The following is a 14,108-nucleotide window of genomic DNA, read 5'->3' as shown; positions in this document are numbered from 1 at the left end:
CCAGCATCTCAATGACAGCCTGTCCCTGAATCACTGGAGCGTCATCTCTGACGCGTCATCTCTCACCCAGATTCTCCAGGATCATCTGCCATTTATCTCGCACCTCCCTCCGCATGTCTCTCATGGCCTCGATGTCGATGCTCAGACGCCGGTAGCCCTGCAGGACAGAGGACATGACAGGACCCAACTCAACCACAAGCTCATGCTTTAGTTGGGATATATTTTAATATTGGACGAATGACAGACATATGAGGATTCAAGTTTTTTTCTTGTGTTTATTTTTTCTGTTTCTACACGCACACATAGATGTGTGCATAAATCATAAACACACACACCTCTAAATGTATAAATACACACACACACACACACACACACATATATGTGTGTGTGTGTGTGTGTATATATATATGAGCATGTATATATATATATATATATATATATATATATATATATATATATATATATATATATGTATGTATATACTGTATATATGTTCAACATATGTAATATTTTGTTCAGTTTGAACCCATCTGTACTTAATTAAAAATGTAGATGATAAAAATAGAAAATAATAATAATTATTAGGCTTAATAATTATTAGGATTATTAGACCTTTATGTTTATGTAATTAGACAGATGTGACAATCATTTATCTTATCTTAAGCGTTTGTCTTTTTTTTTTCTCATCTTTTATTTCTACATTTCAGTATTTGAAACAGCCTACACTGTCATGGAGTTGTCAGAAAGGCAGTATATAAATAAACATAATAATACCGATAACTACAACAACGATTATTGGCTTTTATTATTATATTATTATTATTATCATCATCATCATCATCATCATCATCATCATTATTATTATTATTCCATTAATTCATAATTAATATTGATTAAAAAATTAAAAGTGAAATAAATAAGTAAACAACGAGCACATTAGGCTCATTACGGGCTCGGGTGACGTCAGTCGCCGTCAGCGCGCGTGATATGATTTCGCGCGTTTCTGAAGCTGCGTAATTAGCGTGGCGTCGCGCGCACCTGGGAGCCTCGCTGGGTCTTGGCTCTGCACTGCAGCAGGTTGTAGAGCGCGCGGTCGTCGTCCCTCTCGGAGTGGGAGGGGTCTCCAGGTTCACTCCACAGGTTGGTCTCCTGGTCCCGCCTCTTTTTCGCCTCGCGGTCGAAATATTCCAACGTGTCGTGACTGACGCAAACACAAACAAAACGTAAGCACGCTGTCAGCTCGTGAGGCCGTCGAGCACCGTCCGAACCGGCGTGTCTGATATCGGTAATTAGCGGTTAACCGTTAAATAAACAAAAACAAGAAAATAAATGACTTAGCCTGTTTTTTTTTTCCTTTAGGCGGCGAAGATATTGGTCGGTGCCAAGATAAAGCAGAAGTAGGATGGACTGTGAGTTATGAATTAAATATTTACGAACATTTCCATACGTTGCAGGCTAAGCTGAAGAGCTAGCTGTCGAAACTCGCAGTTAGTAAGTTAGCCTGTGTTAATTTACACTCTTAGCTCAGGTCGAACTGAAGATGCTTGCTAAGATTTTCAGTCAAAAAAAGAAGAAACTCAAACAGTCAGTAGTCAGGCATGATTAAAAACCCCACATCCCCTGAGTAACCTAAGTAAAGGTGTCTTTTCGTCCTCCTCCGCATCGTCCTGACAGCAGCAGCAACAGCAGAATCGTATACAGAACTTCTTGAAGGCGGCACCCATCCTCAAAACACAAAACTAGATGGATATAAAAAAGTCGACGAGGGTTAAAAGCCACATCCGCCTCTCCGAGAGACTGAAGATGAATGTAAAACAAACTAAAAAACCTTTAGCCTTCGTTCAAGCCGTCGCAGTCTGATTTAGAAGTGAACAATGCAGTGCATCGCTTTTTGTTGCGACTTACCCCATAAACTGCTGGCAGAACGCTGAATCCATCAATTCAGGTCTAAACGCAATTTTCCCGCATTCAGAAGTGAATTACCTTTTGGGGCCCAGAGAGCGACTAAAACGCTTCAGCCTCTCTCTAGAATGAATAACATCACAGTTTAGTCATGAGTCTGAGCCGCGTAACCCGAGGCCATCACAGACCTCTAAATAAAGCCGCTCGTCCTACAGCCTCAAAACACAAATGTGCTTTTACCTCTCAATGTTTTCAACTGTTCGCTTTCGCATCGCGTATCCAGAGCTTTGTGCGATTTTTGAACCGTTATAGTGAAAATGAAGCAGGTTTGAAGTAAAGAGAGCGATTGCATAACACCGTTGCTTCATATTATTATGAAAACCAATAATCCTAAACCTCCCCGCTCTCATTTCATGGAAAACCTCTGCTCGCTGGCAAAAAAACCCCAAACCAATAAATACCAGATTTGAGAAGCGTATAGCAGCAGGTCAGTCTTATTATTATTAGTATTATTCATAAATACTGTTACAGTTAGTAGTAATATTTAGATTCAGCTTTTATTTATACATTTTCAGCTTTCATTGTATGTATTAGTTTAGCTTTTTTTTCCTTTTAAATACATCCTATAGACTTATATGCTATAACTTAAAATTATTTCATTTGTTACTTAATTTTTTTTAGTTTAGGTTTTTTCGTTATATGTATATAATAGTTTTTTTAAGCATAGTGTAATATTTATCAGAATGGTGTCTCTTCTGAAAGAGTTTCTGTCTAAACACACGCTTATGCATTTTGCGCTGCATATAAAAAGATCATTTAATTTTACAATCTTTAAGTAGCAAACCTCGTATCTCCTACTGATCGATGTGGCTGAGAGTTTGTTTGAATGCAAGACAAGCCCGCGAATGCGTACAAAGATCACTGAGAATGTAACTGAACATTAATATTTGACCCGACTAAATTCCAAGCATCTGAATTTATATGAGAAAGAAAGAGGGGACTATAGAGAAGTGTTTGATGTGTGATACTCATGTGAGAGTCTCATAGGCTGTGTCCCGTCACATGGCAGGCTGGGCACAACGTACTCTGCCAGAGGCTTTTCACTTAAGAAACATAATACAAATAATCCTTGTGATTAAGTGAGAATGGGAAAAGAGCTCATTTCTGTGCAAATAACAATATTATTGATATCTGTAACAAAAAAGCATTCGGACACAAAACGACGCTTTTAAGTGTCTGAATGTCATTGCATTAGACAAGATATTTTTAGGTTTTATACGATCCAACACCAGATATATGGTTCACAAAAACTTCTTTCTAGACGTCATTTCAGTTCATATCATGGTTCAAAGTTAAATATTATATATTTACCGATGAAAATCTACAAAAGAGCCATGGGCAATGATTAATCGCAAGTTTTTCTGAACTTAAGAAATGCAAACAATAGACAAGTATTATGTATATATAAAGACACACGCACATACAGTATATCATGTATATATTTACATTCATACTTATTTTATATATAAATATATTTAATATATAAAAATTTTTCTGAAATATATATGCAAAAAGATATATGCACAAAAAATAAATGCACAAAAATGTTTGGATGCAATTAATCATTGCCCAGCACTAATATATATATATATATATATATATATATAAATATAAAAAATGTGTGGGTGGGTGGATGGCTGGACAGATGAAGAGAGAGAGTCTAAAAGGTACAAGTGATTTTTTTAAGGATAGAATTAGAATAGAGAGAGCTAGTGTTAAAGGGCCAAATAAACAATTATTGTTTTCTTCCTTCCCAAGAGTGTTCCCATGTCACTTTTGGGGGTCATGGTTTAATTCACTTTAAATCTGAAACAGATAACAAACATCCAATATAAGCTGTTTGTTAGTTTTATTAAATATTGATTCATTAAAAAAAAAAAAAAAAAAAAAAAAAAAAAGATTTGAGTAACATGACAAAATTCTGTTATAACTTCATATTACTGTAAATCAGTATAAAAATATTCACACAGAACCTGAATCATGAGTGAAGTGAACTGCAAAAGGCTCTGCACAAACAAATGTGGTTACAGTCCATAGAGGCCAAAAAAGTGTTCAGGTACAAAATAAATTGAAATAATGAAAGCAACTTGTGATTTGAGTGAGAGAAACTGTAACAAAGGCACACGCAAACAAGCCGAGAAGGCTGCAAAACAAAGTACAGAACATAATTAAAACATTCAGGATACCACTGATGAACTTTAACATGTGCTTTCCTTTAAAAGGCAACCTATATTCTGTAGGAGCATCTTTTCTGTTAAAATCAATATGTATTTTGCTAATAATTGATATAAAAGACATTCACATTTTTATTAGAGAGAAAACTAAATCAACTGGTGACTATGCCTTAGTTTCCCAGTTTATAAATCGCTATGCCCTGTATGAATGTGGTAAACATGAGTATATCACAAAAAACAAAAAACAAAAACAAAACTTTGATAGTAATGCTCTGTGAAAAAAAACCCAAACAAAATGACATGCAATAAAGAAGAGGAATAAAAATGCACGCATTTCAACACAAGGCCCATTTCAGATGGATTTTGAACTGCTTTAAACCAGTTTTTACAGAATAAAACCAAGCACAAATTTGCTTTTTGTTGCATCATGGTTTTTACAAATAGTTTGGGTCCTAGTTTTGTACAACGTATAATCAAACTCTTATCCATTTACATTATTAGACATATGATCATACACATGGCAGGACGCTGATCTATGCTACAGACATTTACTTTTAATAATTAAATACAGCAGTGTTTGAGCCAACTGAAAACCATATTCAGAACTAAAAACAAACTATAATTAGTATGAATGTGTGTGTATGTTCAATTAAGGCATAAGTAAAAGCAGCAAAGGGAAACCACAGCGTATTTGGCTCAGAATATAGAAACCGTCCTAGACTTCAGTCCTGTTGACTAGAGGGACAACAGTGGTTTTAGGCCTAATCCATTATCCCTGGTTTCCTGTACACCACAGTCTGCTCTCTCATAACTTCTTGCGCATGTTTCCAGCTCTTGTGGGGTTTGACAGCATGAGTTATGACCTCTTGTCCTCGTGCCGCAGTGGTACATCTATATATGCTTCAGTTTAAAGTGAAGCCAAACGTTCAGCCAAAGTTCCGTAACAGCCTCCCGCCAGTCAAATGCAATACTGAATCTCCTCATGGCAGATGTGGTTTGAATATGGCACGGTGTCATTTGAAGTTACCACGATGTAAACTGTGGCTGGATAAAGAGTCAATCACCGGTAAGAGACGTGGACTTCGTTTATACGCTGCCTGAGATGAGACATAAACTCGAACATGGTGGCGGCCAGTGATTGGTGGATCAGGTAACGTGGGAGGCGACCCTGTATGAAGAAAATATAATTATATTTAAAAAAAAAAAAAAACATTATTTCATTATATATATTAAGAAAATGAACACACTGCTCACAAATTACTGCTCTATGGTTGCTAAGATTTTTAGCATGTTGCTGAATTTGGCAAATTTGCAGATATTCAACATGATTTAAATGGTTAATATCAGTAGTGCAAGTAAATGAACAATGTGATTTTTTTTTTGCGTTTCCAGCTCCAATATAACATCTAATAATAACAATGCAAAATGCATCATCTTTTGGCAGGTCCAAGGCTTTGGTGAAAACTACAGGCCGTTTTAATGCATTTTTGTATAGATAGTCTGATCCAGCCCAGTGCAATTATGGGGGTTAAAGTTTTGCGCTCTCACAATGAAGTTACTTTTTTTTTTTTCACAGCCCTGTTCTCCGTTATCCAGCTTGTTTCGCCAACAAGTAACAAAAACAAGTTCCAATGTTCTATTTCACAATTCCATTTTTTTTTTTTCACACCTCATATTTCAGATTTTTTTTTCCATTTACAGTTGCGAGTTACAAAGTTTTCATTTAAGAAAATGTTACAATTGTGAGCTGACTTTTTCCCTTCAGAATTAGACATTGCAAATCACAAACTGAGAAAAGAGGTCAGAAATGTGGCATAAAACTCAACTGCAAGCAAAAAGTCTGAAGTTAAAATTCAAAGTTGCAAGAAGAAAGTGAAAAAATCTTTTTAATCATTGCTTATTTTAACACACGTCAGGCAAAAATAATAACTGAATGCTTCAAAATGTTATAGCACATATTTCAACGAAGTGTATGATGTCTGAATGTACTTAATGTTATGGTTTTAATGGGTTTTTCAAATGTCTAATTCCAAATATTCCACAAATACTTGCACCTAAAACCCCTAATTAAAAATACTCATTATCTGAATGCGTTTAAATAGCTTAAAATGTATTAACTGGCAGTAACTGCTGCTTTTACCTTAAGGTCTGTATTGAGGACCCAGATGAAGGTGCAGACTGAAGGATTACTGCTAGATTTCAACACCACAAATCCACCAGGACCATTTTCCCCTCTGAGAAAGAGCGAGAGAGTTCAGTTTACAGCTTTAAGTTCTCCATTTTCATTGGCTGATGAATCAAAATGCTTTGTATTTAAGCAGACCTGACGTAGCGACTGTGATGGGGTTTACTACTATGATTGGTGGCCATTCCTGCAGAGATGTAGCTGTCTCGTCTGCGCTCCACCCGACGAACGTTGACAAAGTCCCTGAAGACCAAGAACATAAAAAACAGACACAGTTTGAATGGTTCTCAATAATTAGTACAGCCAAAAAAAACAGCTAAAGGCTTACTCAATTTTTTTTTAGCAAATAATCATCTTACCTCCATATCGTTCCAAATCCATAAAAGCTTAGTTTGTCTTCAGAACACAATTTAAGGTATTTTGGATGAAAACCAGGAGGCTTTTGACTGTTCCATTGACTGCCAAGTAAATAACTCTGTCAAGGTCTAGAAAAGTATAAGACATCGTCTGAATGCTCCATCAGTGGTGCAACTGAAACGTTATGAAGCGACGAACACTTTTTTTTACGCAAAGAAAACAAAAATAACAAATTCAACAATTCTTCTCCTCTGTATCTCCTGTGCCTCACCATAGCACCATTTTGGAGAGTACTGACGAACATTAATCTGTGTCAGCCGCGACACACATATGCGCTATTTTCATTCAAACCTAAGCATAAATACACATAGAAAACATATCCTTGTGTTGCGGCTGACAGAGAACAGTGCACACAGCTGGATACTATCCAAAATGGCACTACGGTGATAATGCGGTGACAAATTGTTGAATAAAGTTATTTTTATTTTTTTTTTTTGTACAAAAAACATTCTTGTTGTTTCCTAATGTTATGGTTAAACCACTGATGGCAGATGGACGATTCTGATGAAGCCTTTCATACTTTTCTGGACCTTGGAAGTCAATGGGACAGTCACAAACCTTCTGGTTTTCCTCCAAAATATCTTCAATTGTGTTTTGAAGACCAACTACGCTTTTACAAGTTTGGACAACACGGGGGGGAAGGGATTAATGGCAAAATTTTCATTTTGGGGTGGAGCAACCCATTATGCAACAGTTCGTAAGCACTCTCACCTGGGAGACACAACACCTCCAGCGGCTCCTGCAGAAACATCATATGACACCATTGTGTTGTCATCCACTCTCTGTAAAATCTAGAGAGATTAAAAAAACAAAACAACAACACAAAGAACATTAACTGTAATGACAGAATGAATGCAGGACACTTAGAAACAGCTTCTTTAGGGCTGTTTAGATGATTAAAAACGCAAAAAGCACACCCATCTTATGCTTTATTCATGGCCCATTTTTGGGTCATCGCCAAAAATATCTCCCTGACAAACCACACCTTTTATGTGTCAAGTCAAAAGACGACTTAACATATACATTTAGCTTTCCATTATGCAATAACATCCAGTGATTAACAAATGATTATTTGATTGGAAAAACATTTGCCCCTGGTTTCACAGACATGGCTTAAGCCTAGTCCCGGACTAAAATGCATGTTTGACCTGTCTCAACTGAAAATATCTTGCTCTGGCATATATTAATATCTGTCAGTGCCATTGTTCTGTCACACATGTACCATTTTATAAAAGCTGCGTACATATCCAAATTTAAGGCCTAGTCCTGGTTTAAGCTAAGCCATGTTTGTAAAATCGGGCCATAATTAGTTAATTGTTTAAATATGATCATTTACACGGTGGCTGTCATACCTTGTTTATTAAAATACATTTTTAAACCTGCATTAAATTAACACATCACTAACACTTAGTAAAATATAATGATGTATATAGTCTGTATTTCATGAAATGCTCTTCTCTAGTCTTCATTTCTCAAGCAAATAAGTTGCGGACACTGATGATTTGCCTGAGGTAAATGAAATGCTACGGTACATTTTGGTTAAAAGACGTTTTAATGATGCATCTTTCCGCAATTGAAACACCGATTGAGCGATTTCATAAGACATTAATTTATGTTTATTTCATGTTAAAACAAGCAGTAAAGATGAAGGGATTACCGTGCTCACTCACGCTCTGTGCTGATTTAATTTATTTATTTTTTTACATTTTTGAAGTGCACATGTGTCTTAACTATTAAACGCATGCCTCAAACTCACATGTGTTTCAGCTGTCATTACTGGAGGTGTCTGTGAGAGTATGTGTACCTGACAAACGGACACTGTTCTGTTCCACTGCACCATCTTCTCCGGCTGCAAAATGACCTCCTGATACACCAGCTCTGCGGTGCACTGCAAGAGCCCCTAAGACACGCAAAACACAGGTCAGTGACCGATTCCGTACAGACACAAAAACACTCATAATACAGTGGGAACATACCTTTAAAATAAACGTTTTCCCATGGAACGGGATTTCAAGAGTATATACTGCATCACCCATCTCCTAAGAATTAAAACATATATTAAACCTAAAAACAAACCCAGAAACAAATAAGGGCTGCAAGCATGGAGTTCTACACACATTAGTCTTCTCAAATTTCCAGTTTTCCTCTTGTGTCAGTATCTGTTCCACCACAGCCATGGCCTCCCGTCCCTGCCGTACAAACTGCTTGTCCTTAAAAGCAAGTGATTGGACAAAGTGATCTGCTGTGCTTTTTATTAAATGGTTCTTATTACTCTCAGGAAATAATCATTTTCAAATATTTTCTCCATCCAAACAAAATTTAAAAAAAGAAAGAAAATAAGCATATAATTACTTCTTCTGTTAGTTCTTTCCGGCCGAGACCCTCTTCATCAAGGTCTTCATCTGAACCTACAGAACAAACACAAACGTTAGGCGGGAAATAAAGCGTGAACAGGCAACAGTTGCATTAGAAAGCAAGTGAATGGCGTTACCTGCCAGGGACTCTGGCGGGGAGTAAAACTGTCCGTCAGACACGGGTCTAGGACAGATCAGAGGGGCTGGCTCGCACGCGGCATTAACTGCTGCCAGATACGCTGCAGGAGATGAGAAAATGTATTGTGAGGACTTTCCCCAAACATCAGTGACAGTCTGAGTGTGCAGCTCTGGAACAAAGCAGGTCATGTTTCCCTACCCACAGCTTTAAGTAATGTGACTTTGCATAACCACAAGACTATTAAAATGAGAAAAATGGATTTTCTTCCCCTTTTAACTTTGCAATATGCAGATATTCACAATGCAGTTTCCAGTTTACACAAAGCACTGTAAAAATCCAAACCTACACACAACCACAAACCTATTGGCATATGATCTACATCTGCATAAAACAAAAGGTTTTTCCTAATCTCACATAACTTAAAAGCTCAGCCAAGTCTTGGAGAGAGCTCCAGAAGTTTATGAAAAAAATGTGTACATGATTATGTTTTAATTATTAAAAAAATAAAATAATAATAAGAGAGTAAAAAAAAAAGTCAAAATAAAAATAGTGCTGTGAAATGATTAATCACATCCAAAATAAATGTTTTTGATCACACAGTGTGTGTGTACTGTGTGTATATTTATTATGTATATATAAATGCAAACACATGCATTAAGAAAAATAATGACTATATATTAAATATTGATATAATAATTTTTAGGAATATAAATATATGCTGTATGTGTGTATTTATACAGTACACATATTGAGTAAACAAAATCTTTATTGTGGATGTGATTGTTGTCTAACAGCACTAAAAAAAAATACAAAAACACACATACATACATAAAAAATACTAGAAGAATAAAAATAACTTGTTATTTTCAAGTTAGAAAATCAATAAACATTAACAAACTGTATGTCTGAGAAGTACGTTTTTGACAAATAATGTCATATTTTAGCTTTAGAGGTCAGCTTTAATACCTAATTTGGTTATAAGCACTTTGAGCTACAATCACCTATAAAACATGCCCTATGAACAAATGCAGTTGTTACTGATTTATGTAAGATAAAGGCCCTGAATTTTCTTATTGTAAAAAGCTCTCTCACCTCGCTCGTCTTCTGCTTCCTGTGTGAGAACTTTGAAATCCAGGAACCAGGTTTCCAACCATGCCACCACAAACGAGGTAATGGGAAGAACGTAACCAAAAGCATTCTGACTAAACAACTGAGAAAAACAAGAGGGAACTATGACATCCTACACCAATTTCTGTTATCACAGCAAAATAATAAAACACATGATCAGAACTTAGAGAGCTGCTATTGGTCTCTCAGAGGAACAAAAACAATGTGACTTCACTTAAATGATGATGAATATATCAAATAGTTTGGTGAGGAACACAAAACATGAACTCTCTTACATCTGAACAGATAACTTTAACGATGAGGAAGGCACTGGTCACCAGAGTCGTGATCTGAAAATGGAAAAAATGATCACATCCAAGCATTTAAAAGTCATATTTCACCACAAATAACATATATATTAAGATTTATATGATTTATATAGGGTGAACTCGTTCTTACCGCAATAACCCACCAATGTCTCAGTCGAAATGCAGCATAACCAAGCTGCAAACACAGAAACCTAAACACAGCTAAAAGCTGAGAGGGAACAAGCAAAGGGGGAAAAGAGAGCGATTATTGCTCACAAAGTAATAGCTGAAGACTTAATGACTGTGCGGTGCTGATTCTTAGTAAATGTAAGAGTTTCGACATGTTTCTAGGATGACGTCATTGTTTTTGCAGGTATGACAGCAGCTTCTATAAACAGCAAGGCCTTTTTAATGCCTCAAATTATTAATAAGTGACAAGGCTTTTGCTTTATGATACTTACAAAGATATCAAAGAAAGATGACTTGAAGTTGTAGTGAACAACCTCATTCTCAAGATGGATCCATATACTTTTACTGATCTGAGAGACAGAGAGAAAGGCAAATCAAGCATCCTTTCCTATAATATTTCATTGAAAATATTTAAATGCACATAAAATGTACTGTTTTCAATATAGTCAAGTTAAATAAGCTACAAAACTGCATAATTATATTTTTACCATTTAGGTAGGAATACATCATGTATGCCTGTATTTACTCATTGCACATCTTTCACATTTGCTTTTTGATGTAGTGTAATATATATATATATATATATATATATATATATATATATATATATATATATATATATATATATTTGATTATGTACATGAATTTGTATTACTGTTTTCCAAAAGTAGGCTACAGAGTAATTTTATTAAACCACATAAATAGTTTACTATATTAAACGTTTTTAACCATGTAAATACTTGCAGTTAAATATTTATTTACATATTTATCTGCATGATCTATTTAGATTTTTTTAATTGTTTATTATTTATTATTAAACAGCTAAAACTATTACAGTTAAGAACACATTTAATATGCAAATTTCACAAGCCTCTGTTTTTAATCAGAGGAAGTGAAACAGGCACGGACAATTAACTGTAAAATTCACCCTACACGAGTACGGGTTAAAAAGGAAGTACAGACTGAACAACAGAGGCAAACGATCAGCACCGGGCAAGACAGTCTGGAAGCGCAAAATCAAAACTCACATTTAGTTCAATGATCCACAGCAGAGTGATGAAGAGGAGGTCAAATGTAACGAAGAGGCAGAACGTTCGGCGTACGTCTGAGAAGGCTCTCCTCTCTCCGGGGGGCAGCGGGGGGGAATACGGGGGAGGAAGGGAGAGAGACGCCTGGGAATACGAGGCGTTCAAGGAAGCAATGGCTGGAAGACTTCCCTCCAACTCACTGTAGTCCACGCCGCTCGGCATTACTGATGCAGCTGGAGCACATCCCCTAAACAGACAAACAATCATACGTGCTTTATCTGGCTCTAATGCAATCAGATACTGCAATTAATACTAACTGAAGGCACAATGAGCAAATCAGCAGGCAAAGGAAAGTAGATCTAATCAAGCAGTCTTTGACCACTTTTAAAGTCATGGATTAACAAAAGCGTTCCCTGTTTAATGTATATTTACATATATATAATATGTAGGCTGCATTTGGTAATCTAGAACGAATTGGGAATTTTCACTAACATTGTTGATCTATACGGTCACCATGTTGGTTGAGTGTTACACGAATAAGTGAGCAATCTGTGATATTCTTGGGGGTTGAATGGTGCCACTGTGAATCACTAAATTAATCATTTTCTATCTAATTTGTGTTTATGAACCGTCATAAATCTAACTTAATCTCTCTCTGTCATACTTATGAAAAAACTCCTATCATGCCAGCAACTTATTCATGATTTATTAGAGACCTTTTAACTTTTAACATTACGCTTTCAGCTTTGACAACCTTCTCTTTCCTGTTTATCCAAAGAACTGATGCTTAAAATCACGTATTACACATAAAACAGACAATGAAGCAAAAGCATAATCAATTCTGCACTGTGTAACATGAATGTGGCAACTCTGCATGTGACAAACAAGCTATAAATCTATACTGTCCACAAAAAAAACAACCCTTCCTAAACGCATACTTGATATTTAAAAGAGACCTGATGAATATTCATGAGTGCATTCACACTTATTTGTAAAGATAGCGCGTAAATCGCAGCATAAACAAGCTTGTAGCGCTAAACTCAAACAAGCGCTGAGCTCTCGGTTAGCTGACGGCTGATACAAGTTGTTTAGCGGCCATTAAAAGCAACAAACCCGCTGTTAAAAAAAATAATTCAGGCGAGAGAGTCAAAGCCGAAACTCACCAGAATCAGCGCATCATTCTCACTAGCAGCCTGCTGCTCTTCCGTGATAACAAGCGGATGCGGGAAAACGTCACATCCGCCAGCTGATCGACGATCTACGCGTCAGCGGTCGAAGCGTGAAAGGCCGAAATGAATTCAAATGTATCACGTGATACCGTACAGCCTATCTATACAATCAGAAACCCGAGGAGCTTAATATAATATCTTAAACCAGTGCGATGATCCTTACCATTGACTAATATCAAATTACCATAGTTTTACCTTTAGTCATAATAACACTGGTATTTAGGTTGATGTTTGGAAAGAATGTAATAAACACATTTTCAGTGTTGAGAAGGTTATTTTGGAAATGTAATAGGTTAGAGATGACAAGTTAAGTTTCAACAAGAATGCGGTTCCTCTACATCTGGCAAACAAGCTATATATATATATATATATATATATATATATATATATATATATATATATATATATATATATATATATAACAGGCCACAAACAACCATTCATAAACGCATACTTGATATTTAGAAGAGATTGAATTAATATTTATGAGTACATTGAGTACTTATTTTTATAGATGGCAGGTAAATCACAGTATAAAAGTTGTTTACGGGTCATTTAAAAGCACCACTGGTAATCAAAAATTAAGCTTAAATAGCTTAATCTCTCTCATATTTATGAAGAAATCGCCATTATGACAGGAAGAGGATTAGATTATTAGAGACCTTTAATTTTTAATAGTTATCAGCGTACAAAAGAGATCTCAAAACTTCAGTAGGTTGGTATATTAACATTACATCAGTTAAAGTACTCTTTTTGATTGTAAATATAAGTTAAATTTGTGAACCCTTTGCTACCATTTTTTTACAGTAAAATTCTGGCATCACAGCAGCTGTTTAATTACTGTCAATTTTAATGGATCCACAGAGTGCATGACGTTGGTACTTTAAGTCTCTCAATCCCGCATGATTTCTAGCGAATAGATGGCATTATCGAGGCGCTGTACTGTACATCATAAACTCCTCAGCTCTTTTTCAATGTGTTAATGAGTGGTCTAATCTAGTTTCATAATTTCCCAG

General features: G+C 35.9%; 2 protein-coding genes across 2 annotated transcripts in view; both read right to left on the bottom strand.

Annotated features, from left to right (window-relative positions):
• The window catches only part of mreg (melanoregulin), a 3,541-nt gene extending 1,438 nt beyond the window's left edge, over positions 1 to 2,103 (bottom strand). The window contains exons 1-4 of the mRNA XM_043218336.1: positions 1,906 to 2,103; positions 1,630 to 1,739; positions 1,039 to 1,201; positions 67 to 157 (exon numbers count right to left, since the gene is read on the bottom strand). Of these exons, the coding sequence (XP_043074271.1) occupies positions 67 to 157; positions 1,039 to 1,201; positions 1,630 to 1,724 (349 nt within the window). The 5' untranslated portion in view covers positions 1,725 to 1,739; positions 1,906 to 2,103. The remainder of the gene's footprint in view (positions 1 to 66; positions 158 to 1,038; positions 1,202 to 1,629; positions 1,740 to 1,905) is intronic.
• A 2,152-nt stretch (positions 2,104 to 4,255) lies between these two features.
• Positions 4,256 to 13,138, bottom strand: stard3 (StAR-related lipid transfer (START) domain containing 3). The gene is made up of 15 exons (XM_043218335.1): positions 13,027 to 13,138; positions 11,864 to 12,110; positions 11,108 to 11,185; positions 10,798 to 10,875; positions 10,635 to 10,688; positions 10,324 to 10,441; positions 9,230 to 9,331; positions 9,091 to 9,146; positions 8,856 to 8,948; positions 8,715 to 8,777; positions 8,543 to 8,638; positions 7,450 to 7,529; positions 6,460 to 6,564; positions 6,277 to 6,370; positions 4,256 to 5,304 (listed from the first exon to the last, which is right to left on the bottom strand). The coding sequence occupies exons 2-15, from the start codon at positions 12,083 to 12,085 to the stop codon at positions 5,197 to 5,199; spliced, it is 1,347 nt and encodes a 448-aa protein (XP_043074270.1). The 5' UTR covers positions 12,086 to 12,110; positions 13,027 to 13,138; the 3' UTR covers positions 4,256 to 5,196.
• Between the last annotated feature and the right edge of the window lie 970 nt (positions 13,139 to 14,108).

This window comes from Puntigrus tetrazona, chromosome 19 (genome assembly GCF_018831695.1).
Source record: "Puntigrus tetrazona isolate hp1 chromosome 19, ASM1883169v1, whole genome shotgun sequence".
Classification (NCBI taxonomy): Eukaryota; Metazoa; Chordata; class Actinopteri; order Cypriniformes; family Cyprinidae; genus Puntigrus; species Puntigrus tetrazona.
This window is presented reverse-complemented; position numbering and strand designations above follow the sequence as displayed.

Coding starts and splice junctions, on each gene's coding strand:
- stard3 (XM_043218335.1), bottom strand. CDS start 12,085: ATGCCGAGCGGCGTGGACTACAGTGAGTTGGAGGGAAGTCTTCCAGCC. Junction 11,186..11,863: donor TGTGGATCATTGAACTAAAT/GTGAGTTTTGAT, acceptor TCTGTCTCTCAG/ATCAGTAAAAGTATATGGAT. Junction 5,305..6,276: donor TCCTCAATACAGACCTTAAG/GTAAAAGCAGCA, acceptor TTCTTCATACAG/GGTCGCCTCCCACGTTACCT.